This window comes from Pogonomyrmex barbatus, unplaced genomic scaffold, assembly GCF_055798465.1.
Source record: "Pogonomyrmex barbatus isolate J1 unplaced genomic scaffold, ASM5579846v1 scaffold16, whole genome shotgun sequence".
Lineage (NCBI taxonomy): Eukaryota > Metazoa > Arthropoda > Insecta > Hymenoptera > Formicidae > Pogonomyrmex > Pogonomyrmex barbatus.
In genome coordinates, this window is record NW_028297112.1 from 6,962,166 (window position 1) to 6,988,408 (window position 26,243).

At 37.2% G+C, this 26,243-nt stretch overlaps 4 protein-coding genes and 3 pseudogenes across 4 annotated transcripts; 3 read left to right on the plus strand and 4 right to left on the minus strand.

Moving 5' to 3' along the window:
* Window positions 1–1,645: 1,645 nt before the first annotated feature.
* Window positions 1,646–11,033, minus strand: LOC148937177 (uncharacterized; annotated as a pseudogene).
* Window positions 6,629–10,229, minus strand: LOC148937178 (uncharacterized). The gene is made up of 2 exons (XM_089074137.1): window positions 10,064–10,229; window positions 6,629–9,968 (listed from the first exon to the last, which is right to left on the minus strand). Exons 1-2 carry the CDS (start codon window positions 10,227–10,229, stop codon window positions 9,019–9,021), a joined length of 1,116 nt encoding a protein of 371 aa, XP_088930263.1. The 3' UTR covers window positions 6,629–9,018.
* A 663-nt stretch (window positions 11,034–11,696) lies between the features above and the next one.
* On the plus strand, window positions 11,697–12,414 carry LOC148937179 (uncharacterized; annotated as a pseudogene).
* A 1,488-nt stretch (window positions 12,415–13,902) lies between these two features.
* Window positions 13,903–18,026, plus strand: LOC148937180 (uncharacterized). Its single transcript, XM_089073857.1, has 2 exons — window positions 13,903–15,269; window positions 15,376–18,026. The coding sequence occupies exons 1-2, from the start codon at window positions 14,854–14,856 to the stop codon at window positions 15,641–15,643; spliced, it is 684 nt and encodes a 227-aa protein (XP_088929983.1). The 5' UTR covers window positions 13,903–14,853; the 3' UTR covers window positions 15,644–18,026.
* Window positions 18,027–18,118: 92 nt separating this feature from the next.
* On the minus strand, window positions 18,119–18,469 carry LOC148937181 (uncharacterized). The gene has a single exon (XM_089074146.1). It carries the CDS (start codon window positions 18,467–18,469, stop codon window positions 18,119–18,121), a length of 351 nt encoding a protein of 116 aa, XP_088930272.1.
* A 904-nt stretch (window positions 18,470–19,373) lies between these two features.
* On the minus strand, window positions 19,374–20,826 carry LOC148937182 (uncharacterized; annotated as a pseudogene).
* A 48-nt stretch (window positions 20,827–20,874) lies between these two features.
* Window positions 20,875–23,121, plus strand: LOC148937183 (uncharacterized). Its single transcript, XM_089073858.1, has one exon. It carries the CDS (start codon window positions 21,537–21,539, stop codon window positions 22,026–22,028), a length of 492 nt encoding a protein of 163 aa, XP_088929984.1. The 5' UTR covers window positions 20,875–21,536; the 3' UTR covers window positions 22,029–23,121.
* The last annotated feature ends 3,122 nt before the right edge of the window (window positions 23,122–26,243 follow it).

A 26,243-nucleotide genomic window follows, 5' to 3' on the forward strand; every position in this document is an offset into this window, starting at 1 on the left:
ACCTAAAAGTAGATTCTTTACCTTACGAGAAAGAAATAACATAATTTATTAATATAGAAAAAGGAAGAGAAAGAAAAAAGAATTGTTATATTTCTTCTTTTCTTTTTGCAAATGTTGTCTACCCCCAATTTATCTAAGGCGGGGAGTGTGTTACGTCCGAACTTCACGATTCTTTTCTCTTTTTGGAACGAATGGGCGAGCTCCGATATAGCATAAAAAATCACGCTGAATAGTAAACTAAAATAATTTTTACGAGCTCAAGCTCCGTGGATGCCAGTCTGCCGAACACGTGAACCTCAGACTGTTGAGGGCTCGCTTTTCGAACTAACAAATAAACTATAAAACCCGATTAAATTGCAACTAAGCTAAAATAATACTTGATAGCCATATGTCGAACGTAAAGAAACCCTGCACTGGCGACGACGGAAAATCATAAATTATCAAAATTATCAAAATAGGTATCTGTCTTCCCTCATAGCAGACTGCGTACTCGAAGAGCCTTCGTGGCGTTAGTTATTTAATCCGCTGATTCAGCCACAAATATTTAGATAATGCCATATGTTAATAGAGACTCAAATCCACTATCTAACTATCCTATCTAAAAATTCTCTTCGTAATTCTATCTCATAATCAGACTCTTTTTTCGAAATTCAGAACTATGATAGGCTAACTCCCCCCACATCCCTAACGATTCGCTAATTCCTATTCGTTGAAGACCCGTGAGATACTTTTAAGTTCGAACCGAAGCTCCACTCCCGCGATAGCTTTTTATTAAGATCCTCTCCGGAGGAAAGCACTTTTGCGCTTATTTTTTGACCGGCAGTCTTTACGCGCTCTGATCCGTCAGTTTTTTTCACTAGCAAATCTTTTTACGGACATTAGTATGCCTTTGCGTTTGTTCGCGTTCGCATTCACTTCTTAACTCCTGATTTAATCTTTGTTGTTTCTCGCCGAAATAACCGCAAATTTAATTATTAATATTTTAATATTGGGACGGATGAATTAAAGTAAATTTATAACTTCTCTTTATTTTCATTTATTATATTCAAAACGAGAGTGTTTCCTTTTTTGTGTCCTCCTGTTGGTTTCGACCTCACCACGAGACCCCAGGAGCATCCTGTGGAGAACCACTGGCCGCTGGTCCCTACTTCCCCGCTTGTGTCTAGTCGATCCAACAACATTTCTACGACATTTCTTTGTAATCATCACAGTAATAAGTCGCATGGATTAATATGATCTACCTATCACCATTTAAATATCGATTGTTTCCCCTTGCTCCCCTCTCCCTTACTTATCTTTCTGAGCCTACCGTGTTTTAACACTTTTATACTTACATAATTGTTTGTTTAAATTATTCTATTATTTCTTTTTATTTATTTATTTATATTGTAAAAACCGGGCATGATCCTAAATATTTTAACGTAGAGTCTTACTCCAAACTGCCATGCCCGACGACCTCCGCACTTTTGTGCCACCCACTTACATGCAATTTTATTCTTTTCCACTCTCATCCGCCCATTGGAAAGGATATTAACCGTTACCATTATCTACCGAGTAATCACTATGCGTACCATTTCTCCTTTATATTAAGTATTTTGTGTTTTAATTTTATATTTTGTTTCACATTAATTAATTAAATATTTACTTTAACAATAAATTAATTTATTCATTCGTAATTTAATCCTCTCGTCACACTCGTTCCTGTCCACTCTCGGGGATCGCATATGGTCTTATCCCAGGCAAAAGAGATTAAATTCTCTTGCCTAAATTAACGGATCGACGGACGTACGTCACACAGTCGGAGTCATAGCGTCTTTTTCAAGACGTTGATCCGTATCGGCTTGTACGGTGCGTTCGACTCGCAGGCACGCTCCGGAGCCACCTGCGAGAGGATATTCGGTGCGTCTTTCCTTGCCCTATCCCTTAAGTAATAATTCTGGGGTTTGGACGTAACACTCTATTTTATGAGCCTGTTAGGAAAATTTTTGTCTTTATTAGACTTTCCGTCCTGTCGGCGCCGAGACTATTTGTTTAAGGAAGAGAAAAAAAACATTTAGTGAGCAATATATCTTTCATCGAGAAACGAATTTTTCGAGATTGTTCGAAGCCCTTCGAAATTGTTCGAAAGGAAGAAATTGTGGAGTACGTAGAATGTAACGAATAAATTATATAAAAAATATTATTTATAAATATTATTTATAAATATTTTTGAAAGTAATATTTACATTATTATTGTAAAAAGATAAACAGTAAGAATGCGATATAATACATTAAGTGTGTATGTACATGTTTTAATGTGCCCCGGGCACGCCAAGTTTTTGTATGTCATTTTTTTTTCTTACACATCAGATTTCAATAAAATTTTTTGGCAACTACAAATTGACATTAATTTTGGATTGGTAACATCTTTTTTCCTTTGCAAAATTTCTTTTCTACTTTATAGGATTAAAAGTTTAGGCCATTTTTTTAATATGATTTTTTTTATTTTTGACATGTTTCTTATAGAAATAATTACATAATTTTGTAATATAATACTTGAATTAAAATAGAAAAAGTCTTGGATGCAAAGATATGTGTCGAATTTTATCTTATTTTTTTTAAAAAGATCAAACTTTCAGTTAATGTAATTATAACTTAGGGCCACTTTTTTGATATCAAATCTTTTATACAAATGACATATTATTAGAAGCGAGTAGTATATATTATATATATTATTATTGAACATCAGTAAGATGACGTAATTTTGTAATATTTGGATTGAAATAGAAATACTCTTGAATGTAAAGATATGTACTTGAGTTATGTTTTTATTAAATTTTATTTTTTTAAGAAGATATAAATGGCGCCAGAAATTGATAAAAAGCTTTTAATTGATACTTATCATGGTTTTATATTTTAAAAACAATTGTATATTAAACTTCCGAGATAATGTAACTATAATTTGGCGCCACTTCTTTGATATCAAATCTTTTATACAAATATTAGAATTGAATATTATATACTATTCGAACATTAGACATAAGATTGCGTAATTTTATAAATATTAGATATCAGATTACGAAATATTACAGATTACAGATCACGAAATATTAATATTACTTTCGAAATAATGAAATAATAAAAATATAGCAATAAAAAAAGTTTAATATTCAAATAGATTAAGTAATATATTTTATAATGATTTTTAATTCTTTTTACTTTTTACATTTAATATTTTGTATAATGATAATTTTCATAGTTTATTTCTTTATTTTTAAGTCTCAGATACTTAAAGAAAACAAATACAAACATAAATTACAGACACAATGTCTGACAACTCAATGGGTACATACAAACAAAGCAGATCAGTGATTTTTTATGATTGGTTCTTGCCTTCAGTTTTTCTATGAATCTAAGTAGGTATCAATCCTAATGAAAAATTACTCAACACTCACTGATTTTTGTTTATTAAATGTGCCATTTTGGACATTCTTTGCTCAAGGATTACCTTATTAAAATTTTGCCTCTGAATTTTTTAAGGAAGCAAAGTCCATTATTAATTTCTTTTTAGAAAACTCTAATGCTCAAATATCTAATATCTAATATCTAATATCAAATATCTAATATTAGGTATCAAAATTTAATCTCGATTTGGCAATATCCTATAATTATTACGTGTATAAATTAATTTATTTTGAAAAATAAATTAATTTAATAAATTAATTTTGAAAAATAAATTAATTTAAAAAAATAATAAAAAATAATTTAATCTTATCTTCTCTCTCTTCTAAGTTAACAATGTACATTTCTGCATATATAACAATGTTAGCGTGCTGTTTCGTCTCATTTTAACATTATCATTCATTATATATAAAATAAAAATAGAATGACAAACAACGCGCTATTATCATTATAAACACGTTTTAAAAATAAAAACTTACATAAATTAATATGGCACTTTATATTTGATGCTCAATAATCCAATTCAGTCAATTAACGAATAAAATTAATTTATCAATTTCTTCATTATTCAAAATTCTCGGAGAAATATCTGATATTGTAGCTTAATAAAAAAGCTTAATAAAAATAGATCAAATAATTTGAGAAATTAGTAATTAACGACTGAAGATATTTAAACATGAAGAAAAGATATTAATAAGAAATCGTACTTAAATTTAATCTTTTAGGAACTAAATTTTCTCTTAAAACATTTTAATTTTCTGTTAACTAATTTAGATAACAGATATATTCAGATATATTCAGAGACTCAAAATTATACAAAATAGTAATCCATATTTGTATTGCTATATTTGTCAGTCTTAAACTATAATTTAGAATTAAATTAATTATAAAATTGAATTAATTGTATTACAAAACTTACAATTTATTGAAACAGAAATTTAGTTCAAGTTGGGTTGTCGAAAAAGTCATGACGCATTTTTGTAACAGATTGCGCTAGTTTATTTTTGAAAGTACTAGAGTCATTCACATCTATATTATTGCTATGTCATTTGAGACAGCTGACAGTTCTAGCTTCATTTTAAAAAAAAACTGAGCGATTTGGTTAAGTTTTGGAGATTTTATAACAAGTTGAAGATGGAAGACCAAACTGTGTATTTTCGCCACATACTACTGTTTTACTTCCGTAAAGGGAAGAATGCGAGTAGCTATATAAGGCCGGTTCTAACTCAGGAGCTCCGAGGGGGGTAGAGGAGCAGAGGAGTTCCGCGACGCGGGGCACTCCATAAGATGGATGCGGGATCCGCAAGGCGAGGAGATGGAAGTCCGCGGGGCGAGGAGGTGAAAGTCCGCGGGGCGAGGAGGTGGAATATGGCGCGGGGTCCGCGAAGCGAGGAGTGACGTCACCGATGCGGGGTCCGTTGTCGTCGCCGCCGTCGCCGCTATCGCCGCCGTCATCATGTTCTCTCTCTTACCATTTTTTCTTCTGTCTTCCTTCTTTTCTCTTCCTTCCTCTTTTCTTAAGTTCTCTCTCTTTCCAGCAAGGTACCTCGTTTTGTCTTGATATTTTTTTTGTAATTTTAATTTTTTAAATTAATTATTTTATTTAAAATTAATTATTTTTTTAAAGGAGATTTTTTTAAATATTACTTAGTAATTTAAATTTATTATTATGAGTATATTATTTATGAGTATATTATTTATGAGTGATATTATTATTCAACAAGATGCGTCGGCACGCGACTCGTTATCGCAGCGCAACCTGAAACCGCTGAATTGAAAGGAAGAATGGAGAATAAACCGAGTAATATAATATCATAATATACATTTATTGGTCATGTAATGCATAGTGTACAATATTATCTATTGCGTACGCTAATAATTCACAATCTATAATCAAAGTTTTGTCAAAAATGTCGCTCTCACGCAAAGTTTTTATTGCAATATGTTTATCTGTGATACAATTCCGCCGTAAAAAGTTTATAAATTGTTTAAATTTTTCGCTGACACCATATATATTCTCATAGAGTCTGTAATATACATGTTCGACGCAATGTTCAAGTTCAAATAGAAAGAATACGGTTGATGGCTTCATGTACAAGCATGTATCGCGCAATGTAAACTTTACAATATTTGTATTTCGCATTTGAACAAGTTCTATAATTGTAAGATTAAACGAACTTACCAAGTGAAGTTCGATCTTAATTATGCCTTCCGTCTCGTCCGGATGGACTCTCCTCACCCTAAGCGCTTACGCGCTTTTCCCACCCTTTTGACGATTTGCTTCAAGACTTTAAAATAATGAAGAGACAAGATGGCGGACTTGGGGCCTGGATGCCGGAGCGCCCCCTTTTCTGCTTTTACGATTCTGTGAATTCTGTTGACAACGCAGGCGCGGAGACGTAACTACATAGTTATCCATCCACATAGAAATGAAATAGCATAATTAAGATCGAACTTCACTTGGTAAATTCGTTTAATCTTACAATTATGCCACGTCTCGTCCGGATGGATAATATGTAGTTGTTCATAGCGCGATTTGCAAATAAATGTGTCTTTAATAAAAGACTGGGTAGTAATACATCAAACTTATAACAAAAAATTAATTTGATCCTTATCACAAAAGAAAAGATAAACAAATAAAATATCACTAACTAAAAAACTTGATATTCTTAATGTAACTTAATACTGCTACTGATAGTAATACTGATAATAATATCTTAGGACAAAAGAATGGAATTGCAAAAGTCGTCTGCGTTAATAATTGGGCGATTATAAAAATTCGCAAAAATTCGAGATTCTCCGGACTAGCTCGCTGCTCTCTTGATAAGATCCAGAGAAACTCCCCTAGCGGCAGCAAGGGAGGTAGAAGCATGCCGAGTGCTATGGGCTGAAAAAAGATCGCTCCGCACTCCGCACTCCTCCAGACCTCTGCGAATCCAGCGACTCACCGTCTGGACTCCGACCGCTTTATAGGGTTTAACACACGAAATAAACAATGCCTCACAATCCGGAGGACGCAGTTCTTTGGTACGCTGTAGATAATGTTCTAAAATGGTAGCAATACAAAGCTCTGGGCGGTCGGAAAACCGTGGAAAAGTGAGGAGAGGTTGGATCTGACCTGGGGCAGAGTTCTGTCCCAGGTCGGATCCAACCTCTCCTCACTTTTCCATGTCTTTATTCTGTCAGGAATTCTAATAATAAGTTTATTATTTGTAGAAAAGATATATGGGACTCTAATAGCCGCGAGAGTTTGTGCGCGCTGTCCTGAGGCTAAGGCTAGGAGAACTAATTTCCTACTGATAGTATCTAGCGTTAGAGAATCATAGGGAAAAATTTTTGCTAGCTTCGCAATTACCGGAGCTGGGTCCCAAATAAAATCGTACCGAGGTTTCTGTGGTTTCATGACACTGACTCACCTGCCGAAACGTTTGATCAGGGAGTGATTGCCGATTGCGTTGTCGGAAATCAGAGAGATTGCTGAACGGATCGTGTTAAACGACGAATAAGAACCGACCTTCTTTAGTTCTTGAGTAAGAAACTCGAGTACTTGGTTAACTTCCGGAGAAAAGAGTGAAATCCGATATTTCTGACAGAAACTCCACCAGGATCTTAGAGGGCGAGCGTATTGTTTAAATGTGGCTGTAGAGAGCGAGGCCAAAATGATGTCTAAAGCTGATGATGGGACTGCCTGAGATCTGAATGCCTTCCTGATAATTTCCCTGCTGCCAGGGAAAGGTTCTTCCACTCCGGATGTTGAGATCTAAAAGGAGATGATAGAAGAGAATGAGAAGGTGCACAAAAGATAGGGTCAGCGATTAGAAGATGATGAAATATTGGGAACCATGGTTGAGATGGCCACCATGGTATGACCAAAATTCCCGTAGCTTCATCATCAATTATCTTACGTAAGACTCTGGGAATCAAAATAAAGGGTGGAAAAGCGTAAAAATAGAAAGAGTGCCAAGATAGCGTAAAAGCGTCTATCGCCCAAGCACCTGGGTCCGGGGCCCAGGAAACGTAAGTCACAGTTTTTGTATTTATTAATGATGCAAAGAGATCGATGTCGAAAGGACCAAATGATTTCTCGATAAGATTAAATGCCTGAGCTGAAAGAGACCACTCTGTGTCGGTATTCACTATACGTGATTCGCTGTCTGCAATAACATTGTCCATCGATGCAATGTAAGATGCCATGAGGTAGATATTTCGTTCCTCACCACCTCCAAATATCTCTGGCAATATCTGATAGGAGGGGATATTGGACTGAGCCAAACTTATTTACATAAGAGATGGCAGTGATGTTATCGACTCGAAGTAGAATATTACAGCTATGAAGATCAGCTGCAAAACACTTTAAGGCGTACAGAACAGCCTTCAATTCTAGAGCGTTAATGTGAAGAAGTCTATCCTCAGGTAACCACCAGCCATGAGTCCGTCGACCATCGCAGGAGGCTCCCCAGCCTGTTAGTGACGCATCTGAGAAAATCTCACGAACAAAGGGGGCAGACCGAATAACGTTGGATTGCTCGACATCCGAGAGCACGTTGAGCCACTAATTAAAATCTCCTCTCAAATAAGAGGGAATTGTCATTTGCCTGGAATAATCCATAGAGAAGGCTTTAAGAGCCAAAAATTTCTCTCTTTCAAATCTCTTGGTATATAAAGGGCTATATTGTATTGCTGGGAAGACTGAAACAAGCGAGCCGATCATACTCGCAAAGTCCTTTACAGAGCAATGTGTTCTCTGAGAAAAATTTCGTATTAGTGAAAACAATCTTCGTCTTTTCTCATGTGGAATGGCCACAGATTGCTGAACCGAGTCAAAAATAAAACCTAAATATTTACATTTTGAAGAAGGCGTAAGTTGAGATTTTGAATAGTTGATGAGAAAACCTAGGGATAAAAGTAACTTTTGTGATGCGTAAATGTTATTCTGGCATTCTTCGTCTGAAGCGCCTAAAAGTAGAAAATCATCAAGGTAAACTACTGAGTGAAAACCTCTTTCTCGCAATGACTTGACTACAGGACGCATAATCTTAGTAAAGATGAAGGGGGCGGTAGCAAGGCCAAACGGTAGGGCCCTGAACTCATACACCTGACCTCCCCACTGAAAACGAAGAAATTTCCTATGTGACGGATGGATAGGCATCAGTAGGTAGGCATCCTCGAGGTCTATAGTAGCCATCTTATAATTAGGAAGCATGAGGCGGATTACTGTGCGCCAGTCTTCCAACTTGAAATGTGGAGGAGAGATGCACGAATTCAGCCTCCGCAAATTTAAAATAAATCGCATACCGCCCGAAGATTTCTTGATGAGAAAAAATGGAGAAAGAAATTGGTCGATTGACGGGTGAACTTTCTCCAAGGCGCCCTTTAGGAGTAAACGTTTAATTTCAGAATTACACAATTCTGCCTGAGTTGCGGAAAACGATGGTTCCTTGACCAAAAGGCGAGGTGGAGGCGGAGTACAAAAGGGGATCTTATAACCCGTCACAGCTTCCAATACGATAGGATCTGAGGTAATTTCTCTTCAATGATCTATAAAAGAGGCCAAACGATCTGCTGGCCTTACTGAATTTAACGGCGGGATCTGGACCTCGGCCTCCTGCCACGACTCGACTGGACAGAGCCCCTCCTCGGCTGATGAGTCGACGAGTCCTTGTGAGGAGGGGCCTTGAAGTTTTTTGGAAACGATTGGTTGATACGAGACGGCTGGTTTCTCTGCTGTTTAAAGTGTTGAACTGCAGAACGTTGAACTCTCTGAACTGGCTGCTGGATCTTTCTAGCCGTCTTGTGTGCTGTTCTTTCGATTGCTTGTGCAGTATTTATTTCTTCGGCAAAGTTATTTCCGAAAAGGTATTCGTATTCAATGGCGGCTGAATCGGATGCACACTTGCCGAGAACATTTAGCGAAGGAACGATGAATGCACGTCTAGTTTTAGATAGGCCAAAATGATGCTCTGATAACAGGCGGATGCCTTCAGCAATCTTGGAGATAGCGGATTTGCCCTCCAAAGAAGCCTGGAGGGATTCTAGCTTAGAGAGCTCCGAGAAGCCAGAAACAATTGCGTTTAAGGACGCTCCTACTTCCCCTTCAGATTGCGATTGATATTTATCGCGTGTGATGACCGTGGCTCCGAGATTTGGAAGAATTTCTTTATTCATCTTAGGAGGAGCGAGAAAAGCAAGTTCCTCTTTGGGCTCGTATTTGGCGAGGAGACTATTTTTTAGTTCCTCTCTAAAACCCAATCGGACATCAGATTTGATCGTATCCAAAATAATAAGCGACCAAGTGGTAGCAACCGGAGAATCAGTTCGCTCGCCAAATAATTCCTTGAGAAGAATATCCGATGCTTTCTCGTTGGTACTTGAATCCTCGACCACCTCCGTGACCACCGGGTTAGAAAAGGTGCCATTTTCCGAAAAATTAAGCGTGCGATCCCGGTCTCCTACCTGAGTGAGCGATTCGTCTGCCTCAATAGATATCTCCAATGAGTGCGAGATCTCGTCGACATTCGGCAAGATTTCTGAAAAAAGGGGTTAGCATAACAGATAGGAAACAGTCGATTGCGTCCCCTCTTTGCCGATTCTTCAAAAATAACGGGTCAACAAGGGGACACACCTGGTACGCAGCCCCGGTCCGTTCCTCGGACCGTCTGTCCATCTGTATGTGAATCTACCGATAAAGCAACGGGTGCATCCGAAAAAGATGAGGTGTCATCTAAACGCGGATGCGATGGCCTCTCGGGCCTCACCAATTCCGCCTCTCGGTCCTTTATGAATGCCATAAACTCGGATAGAACACGCATCAATTTCTTACATAACGAAGATTCCCTCGATCTTCTAGAGGGGTTATGTCGAGATCTCTCACGCGAACTATCACGGTGCTTATGACCTCGATACTTTTCTTCGTCCCGAAGAGCTCGATGAGCGATCTCTTCTTCTTCTGGGCATATTTCCTGAAAAGCAAACTCACAAAACTATGAAAATTATAAAACTGTATGTGAACTCTGCCGTCCGTGCAGGAACAGAAAAACATAATGAAGAGACAAGATGGCGGACTTGGGGCCTGGATGCCGGAGCGCCCCCTTTTCTGCTTTTACGATTCTGTGAATTCTGTTGACAACGCAGGCGCGGAGACGTAACTACATAGTTATCCATCCGGACGAGACGTGGCATAATTAAAATCATGAATCGACAATGATGAAGGAGCAATTGATTGCACAAGCTGCTCGATATTCACACGTTTCTCGATGAATTTTCACATTACATAAGGCAATAATATTTGATTGCCTCGATTATCACCAATACGTAATTCCACATAGGATACAGGTCCCACGTTGATTCCAATATCCAAATATTTATAAGCTGTGGATGTTAAGACAAATCTTCTTCCCAAGATACGAGATGTACAAGGTTCCAAAGATGATGAATTATGAGAAAATATACTGTAAGGAGAAGAATATATATAAGTAAGCTATTAATATATTAAAATGTATAAGAAAGATTTGTGGTAATGAAACTTACTGTTTTTTGTACGCCTCATTCTGTTGAATCGAAGTGTAATAATTCACAGAGCTTCCTTTGTACATTTTTTCAAGAGCTGTTTCTTTTTATAGAGGTATAGACTGTCCATCTTTCACAGAGCGATTAATGCAATAATGATTGTTGAAGTTCTTTTTAATTTGTATACCCCTCTATTCTTTTTTCGACAGTTTACTACGTGAGATGTGAAATATAACTCTTATTAAAATTGCAATTTTGCATTTTTGCATAAGCGCCAACGAATGGCAGCTGCGATGAGATTATACAGAATAAATCTACTTTATGCACGTTTTCGTACATTATTCGATATATGATGTAACTGTAAACACTGCAACATTTGCAATAATATTAGCGCCAATATATGGCTGCTACGATGAATTTCGCGTAAATATCTTTATCATGTCACAATGAGATCACCTCACGTATTAAAATTGCAAATTTGCAAATCCACATAGGTCAATGATACGAAATATACATATTTTTTAAGAACAATTGATGTTTTTTGCGATGAGATCGGACACGTGTTAAAATTACAAACTTGCAATTTCACGTAGGTTAATGGTATGAAATATGATATTAAGAACAATGGGCACGTCACAACGTGTCCTGCGATGAGATCATTGTGTTAAAAACGCAATTGTTGCATTTTCACATAAGTCAAGAATAAAATCTTTATATATCATTTGATACACTCTGAAATTAAATGCCACATGCGAAAATATTCTAAAGAAGATACAACCATCATTGGTAAGATATAATGAAAAGACTGTGACACGTTCGAATTGTAAGTTGAGAGTTGTACATCAAAGAAGATAATTAATATAGAGCAAACCGAGAGTGTTCTTTTGGAACAATCTCCGATTGAATTCGAGAGAAGAATACATCGCGTGGGAGCAACGATGCGACAAGTATATCGAGTCGCTAGAAGAGCATGGTCGAATTAAACGCCCGCGATTATCAATTAGTATTAGACAATCATTGGTCACACGGATAGCGCGACTCGAAAGTTTGAAAGATTCGGTACGCCAACGATTCGTGACCGCAGGTGCTGGATACAGCGCAGATCTCAGATGACGCGAGATTAATACGGCGTTTGAAAGCCGTGTTTTGACTGGTGCGGTCATTAATACGAAGCACATCGAACTTCGCCAATTTCTCGAGAATGCGAAGAACATTGTGTTTGAGCGTGTGCAAAATATCATGCAGAAACATAACAATATCAAGGTGAATACAGTATTTAATAGTGAATTTGTTGCGAATAACAAACGTGCAAATAAAAATGTCAACACGAGAAACTGTAAACTCTTTCGTTCGTCCAATTTACACGAGTGATACGAGTTGCGCGTTATTGAGCCTATCTTGGCATCCCTAGAAGAATTTCAGGAACGCGATAACGGGTGGGCATTGTCGCGTATACTCAAATTATAAAATTACCTTTTATTTAAAAAAAGGTAAAAAAAGGGTGTCAAATATAGTGGATATTGCCAACTCAAATGATTGTGTAAAATTTATATAAAAGATTTGATATCAATAATTGGCGCCAAGTTATAAAGTCTTACATTATATATAGTCTTACAAACATGAAACTACAAGTCCATTTTAGTCAAATTATATATTTCAATCGTATAAAAGATTTGATAAACCACTGTTTTAAAAAAATAAAACTCAAGTAGTAGTTTCTTTAATTTAAACATAATAAAAACCAAATTATATATCTTTCTATCCATTAAAAACTTCTTTTTCTAACCCAAGTGGTAGTAATTATTTAGCTTTAAAATATTTTTATATCACAAAATTGCTTTACTCAATTTACATTTTTATTACAAAGAATTATAAAGTAACAGTATAAAATAAATTATAAAATTTTATTTAAATAAAAAAAATTTTTATGTAAAAACACTTGGCGCTGCTCATACCTCTAAAAAGAATATGAATAAGATGTGTGTGTGTGTGTGTGTGTGTGTGTGTGTGTGTGTGTGTGTGTGTGTGTGTGTGTGTATGTAATTATAATTTAATCATATTAAATAATAAATTTTGCCTTTATTTGTAACATTCAAATAATCTCATCATTAGTTTTGCATTTTCGTGTGATCTAAGCAGCACCAAGTGATTTTACATAAAAATTTTTTTTATTTAAATAAAAAGTAAAATTTTATCATTTATTTTATACTGTTACTTTATAATTCTTTGTAATAAAAACGTAAATTGAGTAAAGCAATTTTGTGATATAAAAATATTTTAAAGCTAAATAATTACTATCACTTGGGTTAGAAAAAGAAATTTTTAATGGATAGAAAGATATACATATAATTTGGTTTTTATTATTTTTAAATTAAAGAAACTACTACTTGAGTTTTATTTTTTTAAAACAGTGGTTTATCAAATCTTTTATACGATTGAAATATATAATTTGACTAAAACGGACTTGTAGTTTCATGTTTGTAAGACTATATATAATGTAAGACTTTATAACTTGGCGCCAATTATTGATATCAAATCTTTTATATAAATTTTACACAATCATTTGAGTTGGCAATATCCACTATATTTGACACCCTTTTTTTACCTTTTTTTAAAAAAAAGGTAATTTTATAGTGTATATATATATATATGTATATATATATATATATATATATATATATATATATATATACCTAATAAATAAACATGTAATCTTATTATTTATATTCTATATATATATATATATATTGGAAGAAATAATAAATTTAAATAATCATCCATGCAATCCGATCAAACAATGTGTATATATACAAACATATATATATATATATTGTTATTAAATAGTTTAAGATCAATATAAGTTGGAAATTATCAAATGTCAATCTTTAAATTCTTTGTAAATTTTGCAATTATATATATATATATATATATATATATGTGTGTGTGTATGTAATTGTCTAATAATAAATAGTTAATTAGAAATATGATTCAAAATTATAATATATGTATAGTTCTCTAGATATGTTATTTTTTTAATTGACAAATTTTCATTTTTATTCGATTTGGAACTGATTTTTCCAGAGTGACATAATAAGAGTATGTAGATAAGATTGAATAAAAGAATAATATCTTTGTTCTCTGATAAAATGAAAAATAGAACTTACCTGCAAAGTATAGACACAAACATGAGTTACACTCCGAAATTATTACAAATTGTCAAACTCGCCGCGAACGTCAACATCGTTGGCTACCACTCGGACGTGCAGAAAAAGAATAATAGTAGTATGCAATTTATTAATACTGCTAATGTTTCCTTTTTAATTTTAATATTCGCGTATTTATTATTATATTGATACCTGAGAGATCTAACCAAAAACACTACCATGTTTACATCAATCAATTTTATCGATCCAGCGGATAAATCAGGCCGATAAATCAGGGTCACTGCAGGACCCAGCGAACATTGATTTGTTAGATTTTACAATAACCCTAACTTATCAGTCTGATAATCCGCTGGATCGATAAGATTAATAATGACATCTCGTGACAGACATTGCAGCCGTACAAAGGCGACGATAATGACGTTTCTTAAAATAAAAATTTCCAAATCGAACTTTGTGTAGCAATATCTCTACTTGTAGGGCATGTAGCAGAAAAATAAAAATACTTTTATTATGCAAGTCGGACTCAAGCTATCGATCAAGCCTACTTAGAACTTGATCAGTATAGCCATTATTGAGATTCGATAATTTCAGATGCTCGAACCTCGACGACTCGCGTAAAGTCACACGGCAGTGTTCTCGGTTGACTTGACACCCGAGACACTACTGTGTCTCCTGATTTGACTGTTAATATAAACAAACACAATCTTCTGCAGGATGTTACATTCAGTTACCGCGGGAAATTATGATGAAGAGAGCGGTGATCAACGTACAGTCTACGGACAATGCGTGTTTTGCATGGTCAGTGATCGCGGCTCTGCATCCAATTGAAAGAAACACTGAACGAGAATCCTCGTATCCACATTATAGATCAGTACTCAATTTTCAAAACATTAAGTTTCCGATGACGTTGGAACAAATTAAAAAGTTTGAATTTCTCAACAACATATCCATAAATGTATACTGCATCGAAAAGAAGAAAGAACTTTCGATCCTTCCGACACGTCTTACCAATACGAAGAAGGAAAAGTATGTCAATCTGCTATACGTGCAGGATCCGCGGGATGATAACGCGGGACATTTCGTGTGGATTAAGAATCTGTCCCGCCTCATAGGCTCGCAACTCAACAAAAAAGAACACAGGAAATTTTTTTGTGACCGGTAAGTATACATATTTTAATAAGTTGAGAAATATTTTATACTCGTTTAAAAAAACTAATAAAAATAATAAATAAAAATAATAAAAAAATAATTATGTTTCTTGCAGATGTTTACACTATTTTAGCATGAGTGAAAAATTGGAGGCTCACATTATAGACTGTACAAAGATGAACGACTGTGCCATCAGATTACCGAGTGAGGACAACAAGTGGTTCAGTTTCAACAATTATAACAGGAAAGAACGAGTTCCGTTTATCGTGTACGTGGACTTGGAATACACCCTGGAGAAGACGGAAAATGAATATTCGAAAACATCAAGCTATGCGTATCAACACCATCAGCATAGGCTATTATGTACGCTGCTCGTACGATAACTCACTATCCACATATCGGTTTCGTCGCGATAAGGATTGCGTCGTATGGTTTGCCGAGGAACTCAGAAGTTTAGCGCATCGCGTAAAAACTATTTTGTGCGCTAATGTCCTTATGACAAATTTTACGCGAGAAGATTGGGAAAAATTTAATAACGCTACGTACTGTCACGTGTGCGAAAAACCGCTCCAGATGACATGCGGATACGCGATCATTGCCATCTAACTGGTCGATTTAGAGGTCCCGCGCATTCAAATTGTAATTTAAATTACAAAGACTAGCATTGCATTCCCATAGTTTTTCACAATTTATCCGGCTATGATGCGCATTTTATCATTACGGAAATAGTTACGGCATATGAAGAACGAATAGAATTACTTCCGATAACAAAAGAAAAATATATTTCGTTTACAAAAAATGTCAAAGATACGGAAGACAAAAATGATCAGAAAAATTGTGTTAAATTACGATTTATTGATTCATTCAAATTTCTCAATACCAGTCTCGACAAACTGGCTTCCTTCTTGACTAAGGATAAGCTACGAATATTGCAATGCGAGTTTCAAAATTTATCGACACAAGATTTTAATTTACTGACGCGAAAAGATATTTTTCCGTACATTGACTGCGTCGAAAAGTTGGAGGAATTATGTTTATCATCACGCGAATCATTTTACAGTTCATTGACAGGTGACACCGTGTCCGAGAGCGATTACGCACACGCCGGCAACGTATAACGGCAGCGGTTCTCCATCCGGACGCTCGGCAAATACAATGATTTATATCTCAAGACTGACGTCTTGTTGTTGGCTGATATCTTTGAAAATTTTCGTGATAGTTACATCGCTAGTTATGGACTCGATCCTGCGTACTATTATACCCTATCGGGTTTTACGTGGGACGCAATGTTGAAGCATACTCGCGTCAATTTCGAACTGCTCACCGACATCGACATGATCATGTTCATCGAACGCGGTATACGCGGTGGTAGACCATTGAATTAGAACCCAATGTTCCAACCGATACGCGCGAGCCAACAACAAGTACACGCAGTCATACGATCCATCGAAACCATCGTCGTATCTTATGTACTTTGACGTTAACAATTTGTACGGTTGGGCAATGTGTCAACCATTGCCTTACGCAAATTTTCGATGGATCGTCGACGTGTCCAATTTTAACGTAAACGCGACATCACTGGATTCGCTTATCGGTTACATTCTCGAGGTAGATTTAGAGTACCCGGAACATCTTCACGACGCGCACAATAACCTACTATTTTGTCCAACGCGCGATAAACCATCCGGTAAGCGACAAGACAAACTTCTCGCAACCTTGTACGATAAGAAACGTTATGTCATACATTATCACAACCTACAGCAATGTATTCGTCACGGTCTTCACGTTACAAAAATACATCGCGTATTGCAATTTTCGCAATCTTCATGATTCCGGGAGTATATCGAACTCAATACGAAATTTAGAACACTCGCTAAAAATGATTTCGAAAAAAATTTATATAAATTGATGAACAACGCGGTCTTTGGCAAAATCATGGAGAATGTGCGCAGTCGACGTTACACTTTTAACAAAATGGGAGGGAAGATGCGGCGCGGAGGCAATGATCGCGAAACTAAATTTCCACAGTCGAAGCGTTTTTTCAAAGAACTTGATCGCGATCGAATTGCGTAAACTCGAGATGAAGTTCGACAAACCAATCTATGTAGGTATGTGCATCCTCGACATATCAAAGACATGTTTGTATGAATTTCATTACGATTATATGTCATCATTGTACGGCGAGAAATGTAAAGTAATGTACACGGATACCGATAGTTTAATTTATCACATCGAGTGCGACTACGTCTACGATATCATGAAACGTGATATTGTAAGATTCGACACGAGTGATTATGCGATTGATAATGTATACGGTATTCCACTTACTAATAAAAAGATACCAGGTTTGAAGGACGAAAACAATGGTGCAATTATGACTGAATTCGTAGAGCTTAGAGCAAAAATGTACGCCTTGCGTGTTGATAGAAAAAATGATACGAAAAAAGTGAAAGGCATCAAGAGTAACATAGTAACAAAATCGATAACATTTGATGATTACACACAGTGTTTGCGAGACGAGACTGAAATAACACAGCAGTCTTGTATAAGATCAAAATTGCATAAAGTATATACGATATCCGAAACAAAAATTGCTCTAAGTCCGTACGATGATAAGCGATACATTATACCCGACTCTACCGACACACTGCCATGGGGACATTATAAAATATCGTTATAATACATATCTTATAAATAAAAAACTCATTTATTTTGTATAATATATATTTATATATTGTAAATAAAAATTCATTTTATTTCTATAATAAATTGTAATACATATATAAAGAAACTTATATTAAATTTATTTTACAACACGTTACTTTTGTGTATCCATGAATTGTGCGAATTATCAAATCCTAACCATTAACATAAACCTCGTTCTCCCTGTTGCCTAATACTTTTTCAACAAGATACACGTCGGGGTTTACAACGCGATGCAATTCGTATTCGTAGAATCCTCCAGCGATTGATTTTCCACATGAATCTTGCAATAGATACGTCACGGGATTAGTTTTCTGAACTTTGATGATCTTAAACACCTCCGTGATCCAATTTGGTGTATAACCTTTTTCAAATATTGTCTTGAATTTACTCACACGTACCGAATCGCCTACTTTGAATCGTGCGGGTGCAGCAATTTTTATGTGATTATACACTGTGGTCAAGAGTTTGTCTGCGATTGCGGGAGTAACATCGATGGGTCGCATACTGATAGTTCGATGCTTTCGCGTATTATACGCCGAGACGAGACGTGGTAACAAGTCGAGCCATCTATAATTACCATTATGAGTAAACATCTTCCACATGTCATTTTTCAACGTGCGATTGAACCGTTCGACGATTGATGCTTTCATTACAGAATATGTCGAATAGTGATTAATATCATATCTCTTTATCACTTTTTGTACATTTGCATTATAAAATTCCTTTCCTCTGTCGATCTGCATTTTTCGGACATCTTCTATCGTCTCGAATTATCTTTTTGATCGCTCTTGCAACTTCTCTACTCTTGGTCTTGAGCGGTACGGCCCATGCGTGCTTGTTCAGCACATCGATAATAGTGAGGATATAGTGGTAACCTTTGTTGAATCGCGTATAAGGTCGCATTTCGACTACATCTGCCTGCCATAGGTCATCGTACCCGCATACTATGACACGTCTTCGTGGAAAATTTCTTCTCGCCGGAGCGGGCAGTTCCTCCACTAGCCACTGCTTCTCAGAATTTTTCTTCTTTTCGAACATCACGACACGCAAATAACACAAAATTTGGTGTATATTCTTATCTACGTACTCTCGGTGCGATGAGTAATCATCATTTGTCGAAGCTCGTTTAAAATAATCTGCACGTCCTTTTGGAACGCAATCAATTTCTTCTCGATTTCGTTCTGTCGATCCTTTAAAATTTGTACACTATGTTCTACATACCGTTTGTTTACAACGTCGCCATCATCTACCGGTAACGCTACACGTCGAATTTTGCGTGACTTTGCATCAAAGTCGGCTGCGACCACGCAAAGAGCGTTATCACGCACGTAATTTCTGACTAATCTACTCCATTGGTAGTATGGTTCTGCTCCGCTTCTTCCAAGTGATGTCCCAAACTTGTTGATTGGCATTTCGACACTTATTAAATGACTCATTTCCTTGATACGCGATTCAATTTATAATGAGATCAGCTTCAACAAGTTCCTCGATAATTGACTGTATCTCGTTGTCGTGAGCGTTGTGTCCAGCTTGGCGCGAAGCCTCGAGTAATCGGAGACGATCTACAAGTTTGGGTCATCCCAATGCACGTAATCGATGGCATTATCGTTTAGTGTCATGACACGTGGTATACCTCTTCCGACTTTGGTATAGAAGGGGTGCGATTACATACTTGTATTTGTATCCTTTATTACCCATAATTGGATTAAGCATATTATGATTATGTCTATGCGCGTTTGTCAGTAGCAAAATATCTTTGTATTTCTGTTTATCTTCTTCAGTGTACAATTCATCGTCAGGTACTTTTTTAAAAATTAACTCGTAAAGACCTTCCGTTCCCAAGTATCTTATCCCGTTTATATATTGTCATCTTTGCATACATCAAAACACTTATCACCAAGCATCAATCCATCGTGAAATAAACACCATAAACGTTATATATATCCTTGTTTCCGGTTAAAACAGTTCCCATGTACTTTTGTCCTAGTGGACCGAAATGATTTTGCAACGTTTCTAGACCTTCCGAGGTTTGTAACTGACGTCGAACAGACATCACCAGTGACTCGTTGGTAGTTTCGAAAACATCTTCGACAGGTAAAATATTGTTCGAAGGCTGTTCATACGGTGTTGCATGATGTGTGACATTAATCGGAATAGAGGTCATCACTGATACATCCGATAAAGCGTTTGATCGTTTTCGTGGAGTAGAAGTTATCAGTGAATTATCTAAATTTTGCGATCTAAATTTTCCGTTTTCGTTTTGTCTCCCTTGTCACGTTAGACTCCAGCTTATAATTAAGTTCTTCACCGCCGGTATTTTCAACAATTTGAATCAAAGGTTCGACAATCGGTTTGAACTGTCTTTCCAAAGCAATATCCTCTTCCATCTTACCCGTTTTTAAGGCGCGATACTTCTTGCGAATCGAATTGCTCGTTTTCGCAATCTGCTTTACTATCTTCTCGCGATTTCTAATCTCTTCGTTATTATCCATGTTCGTAAACGTTGTCTAGTCGACGTATCAATAACAACTAACAACATTATAGTAAAATCGTTAAATTCTTTTCTGTATCGTCGTCGTATTAACAAGCGTGCTATCTTTCTCTATCATTACGAAACCATATTTTTGTTGCCAACAATTGCGACACAATTTATAGAAATCCTCGTAGGACATATCAGTGTTTACGTGATCGTTATATACATGTTTGAGATTGATATCGTCTTGTTTAAATAGAATCAACAGATTTGCGTTGTCGCGTATAAGATACTTGGGTATCTTTGCATACATCTGACAAAGATAGAAGCAATCGACGTCAGCGTGACGACCCATTGCAAAGTACTCTCTTACTGTATCTTGCTTGTCACATGCCACGTCATCAAAGATAAAGATGGAATTCGGAAGCGCTTCGCTCGGTGGAATGACGTCGCTATTATTGGAGAATGTAAAATAACCAATTTCTTCTATCGATGTTAATAAATTTTCCAAGTATCGATATTTCGGTTGCTGGAGCGATTTAGAATATATGTACACGTTTTCAAAGCGCACACCGTGTGGACTCTCCAGCAAATTTATCAACATGTTTGTTTTGCCACAATTTGACGGTCCACATATGATACTATAGAAATAGGAAGCATGTTTCCATGTTTGCATGTTTTCCTTTCAAGTTGTACTTTGTCGTCTAAATTAATCACTCTGATCATCTGTGATTGTCGCACGAATTGCATTTTGTCTCCTTACAACGACAATAACTGAAAATGGTGTAGAAAAAGCGGATCTATTTATAGAGGAGTACGGAGCGAAACCGCTCAGTAATCAAAATGTTTCTTATTGTGTCAGATAGCTGCGATATTTACAATATAACGAATATATCCGAACAGTTACAATATATACCGAAAGTTGTTTTACTATGAGAATTTCAAAACTGCATAGATCTTTTGTGGGACAAGCTGCCCGAGCATATAAAGACGAATTTGGAGGTTCGAACCTATCGTCGCTGCGTTGAACATTATAACCAACCGTGGCAACGCACATACATCGACAGTCTGACACCGTTGATAAAGAATTGTGACGAATGTCAGCGAGAGGCAGAAGTCTGTTAAATCGAGCGATAAATGCGCTTCCTTTCGAATTGCATATCCCCGGATATCAATTTTGCGGTCCTGGAACGCATTTAGAAAAGCGGTTGGCTAGAGGCGATCGAGGAATTAATATATTGGAGGCTGCGTGTCGCGAACACGATATAGCTTACTCACAAAACAACGATCTCACTAAACGACACATAGCCGACAATATACTCGCCGCAAAAGTGCGAAAACGCATCACCGCGAGAGATTCGACTCTGGGTGAAAGAGTTGCCGCCGCAGCTGTCTGGGCGGCCATGAAAGTCAAAACAAAAATCGGCATGGGTTTGAAAATGAAGAAGAAGCCGATGAAGAAAGCAATGAATAAAAGAATACTTCCAGTAGCGAAACGCGGTGGTATCCTACCTATCCTGCTATTGTTGAGAGTTCTCGGTTCCATTGGTTGGTGGAACGGCGGGAGTCGCCAAGGCAGTGAACGATAACAAAGCTGTGCAACGTCAACTAGAAGAATTGAAACGTCATAATCGTGCTATGGAAGGTCATGGACTTTATCTCGCTCCGTACAAGCATGGACGAGGTCCTCTTCAAAAAAAAAAACGTCAAAAAGACGTTAAAAATTCCTAAAGGTATAACTACCAACGTACTACAACTACAACAATTGGCAACGCGTATGCGTATGCGCATTCCGTATTTTAGAGGTGTTTTTATGCGTACTACTTTACCTACAGGAATACATCGAAACGAGAAGGTATCTTGAATTTAGATAATGCTGAGGGACCAGGTACTCATTGGGTAGCGTAGGTTGTGTGCAAAGAGGGGGGATCGAGTTATTTATTTTGATAGTTTTGGTAGTTTTGCAATCTTCGACCACCGAAGGAATTGGTACGATATCTAGAAAAGACATACATCGAATATAATCGCACAGCATATCAACGGTATGATCAAAGCAATTGTGGACAATTATGCTTGCAGTTTCTGAAGGGAGTTGACAATCAATTTAAGAACCGACATTGCGTTGTATAAAGTCAGTATTCGATCAAACATGTCACTAACGTTTACGTTGACCGGTAAGAGTAGTCTGCTCTCGGTAAGCTACTTTCCAGCCATAGATTTGAGCGATGGTGATTACGAACTCGGTCTGGCAGATTTTGAAACGTACGCGATACCGAATGTAACATTGTCTAATAACAAATTTTATTTTGACCAAGACGACAAAAAAATTATCATTCCCGAAGGATCGTACGAACTGCATGACATAAGCAGATATTTAAAACGTGCAATATTACAACAATATCCTCTCAACGATGTTGTGAAAAAGAAGATGCTCGAAAGAGAAGATGAAGGGAACGAGTATTCATTGATTATTCGAGCTAACAATACTATGAAGAGCGAGATCAAGTGCGCTTATCAAATAAATTTCGTCAAACCTGACAACATTGGACCGCTGCTTGAATTTTCGTCGAATCGTATGCTAGAGCCGCAACAATGGCACAAATCAGACGTACCGATAAATATCGTCAACGTAAATATTATTCGCATAGAATGCAATATGACCGCTGGTGCGTACAGCAACGACAAGTGCGTACATACGATACATGAGTTTTCACCGAGCGTGCCGCCGGATATAAAATATCTGAAACGCCGACGCAAATCATTTACCTTCCGATCATCGCACGGAGCATTACAGATTTAACGATACACATTGTGGATCAAGACAGCCGATTGCTCGATTTTCACGGAGAGGAAATCACCGTTAGATTGCATATACGCAGACGACAGCGATAACAAGAGTGTTGAATGAAATGCTAGTGTTGAAACAAATAAAGGACACAATTTTTCAGGCGACGACTAAGAGTACTAAATCATACGGTAAAAAGAAACTCAACATATCCAACGTTAAATTTTTAAGATCATTAGGATTCATCGTTCGAAATGATTGATATTTTAAATATTGGAAGTGAGCCGGTCTTTGACGATCATCAAGATTGAGACTCACACGTACAATCCGCAAACACGACGTTTGGACATAACGATGAAACAAGAATACCTATACAACAGCAAGATTTATATATCTTGCCATGCGAAAACTTTCTCTATGTCGAAGGAAAATTGACGATAAAGAAGAAAAATAATGAATCAGTGACAACTCTTGGAAACAATTGTGTAGCATTTATGTTTGATGAAATTCGATACGAACTCAATGGTGTGGAGATTGATCGCAACAAAAACGTTGGAATAATCAGTACAATCAAGAATTATGTATCGCTGACGTACGACAAGGCGCTAATTTTGCGAAACGGAGGATGGGACATTTCATCGACCATATCGGAAGGATACTTTAATTTTTGCGTACCACTCAATCTGTTGTTTGGCTTTTGCGAAAATTACAAACGTGTGGTTGTTAACGCTCGTCACGAATTGATACTGATACGAGCGCGCAGCGACAACAACTGTATGGTGGGAGTTTCGACGATGGAACCGGAAATAGAATTATTCACAGTGGCGAATGCCTCATGTAATGTTGAATGAAATCAATAAACTATCTTTGTTGCGAGCTTTGGAAAGTAGGCGATATCTGAGCACGAGTTTTCGCTCGTGGGATTTATATGAGTATCCTTTATTACAAAGTACAACCAAACATTCGTGGGCTGTAAAAACGTCGACTCAGCTAGAGAAACCGCGGTATGTTATTTTTGCTCTGCAGACGGGCCAAAAGAATAACATGTCTGAAGATGTTACGATATTCGATGACTGTAAATTGACCAATGTGAAACTTTATTTAAATTCCGAATTTTATCCGTACTTAAATCTAGATTTTAACAAAAATAGATACGCCATCCTATTTGACATGTATGCACGTTTTCGTAAATCATATTACGGATACGATTGTTACGAAACGCTTTTCACCGTAGGAACATTTTTGACAAAAGGACCTATTGTGGTCCTTGACTGCTCGCGACAAAACGAGTCCATCAAGAGCGCTACTGTAGATGTACGAATAGAATTTGATTGTAAAGAACGATGACCGATACACTGACCTACATTCCTGCTCGACGCGCGCGAGTCACCCCGGCAAGATAAACTTCTCGGCGTTATATATGATAATTATATTATATGATAAGAAGCGGTACGTCGATCGTTAGAATTATCAACTCATGGGAAAGAAATAAAAAACATAATTCGTATATCATATTTATTTTATTCATGGTTATCTACCATGAATACCATGACCACCAATTAAATAATTTGAATACATTTTGTAATGCGCAATTAGTATAGTGATATCCGCATCGCATAGTATTATCAGCGTCCAGATTGTTTAGAGAATCTACGTCTTCGTAATCAGCATCCAGAGTCTCGATGTACACGCGCTCATCATCCAGAAGCAAATTCCACAGCCATTGTCGTTTTTCATGTCTCTTGACATATACGACAGCATCGCTGTCATCGTCGTCGTCTTCTTCCGTTCCATGCACAGTCTTTGTAATCAAACTCTTAGCTTTGCTGTATGAAATCGTTCCGTCGTCCCATCGCAGTCTATGGTGATGACGTATCACCCAGCGTGCGCGAGACTTATCGGCACTTGCGAGGAAATGCCATGGTATAGGGCTTGCGAAAATGTAGTGAGAGAGAACGGTCCGTTTTCTGAGAGCGGCAAACTCCTTTACAACAAACTGTCCTCCAACGAGAAAACCTTGCAGATCTACGAACGTTGGCACGACCATGACGAGCAATTTTCGAGACTGCGATTGATTTCGATGTATCGTAGATTTTATTGTCTTTCTCTCTCATGTGCCAGCGATGCTCTTAGGTGATCTTGCGTACAACATTAGTCAACGGATTCTAGTGAACCACGCGATCGTGTCTAATGAGACAGTACGCGGTTGTATTCATCGGTACGTTCTCCTTAGTCTCAAATTCCAATCTCACGTCCACGGTTGCGCTCTTAACCGATTCGTTTTGTCGAGAACAATCGATGATTACGAATGGACCGTTATGTAGAAAAGACGTGACGGTGAGACTCGGCTCGAGATACTCGTATCCGTAGTAACCCTGGCAGAAACGCGCGTACGTTTCATACAACACGGACCATCTGTTTTTGTCGAAATCAAGATGCATATCGTCGTACGGATAACATTCTGAGTTCAGATAGAGTTTCACGTTGGTTAAGTTGCAGTCGTCGAATCGGCTCGTGTCATCAGCCATGACATTTTTGCGACCTGTTTGCAGAGCAAAGATGACGTATCGCGGTTTCTCGAGCTGAGTAGCGGTCTTGATGGCCCACGAATGCTTGGTTGTACGCTGTAACAGCGGAAACTCGTACAGATCCCACGAGCGAAAAGCCATGCTCAAGTATTGTCCGCTCTCCAAAGTGCGCAGCATCGATAGTTTTTTTATCTCGCTCAATAACACGTGCGGCATTCGCCATTGTATCTTGAATAAGTCGATCACGGGATCCAACGCCGAATTTCCCATCAGGCAATTGTTGTCGTTACGCGATTGTATCAAGATCAACTCGTGACGAGCGTTGATTATCACGCGTCTGTAATCCTCGCAAAATCCCAACAGTGCGTAGAGAAGTACGCAAAAGTTAAAATATCCATCCGCGCTAGTATGCGCATCCCAATCGGCATTCCTCAGAATCACGCTTCTGTTGGGTGATGTTACGTAATGTTTGAGCGTGCTAGTTACGCCCA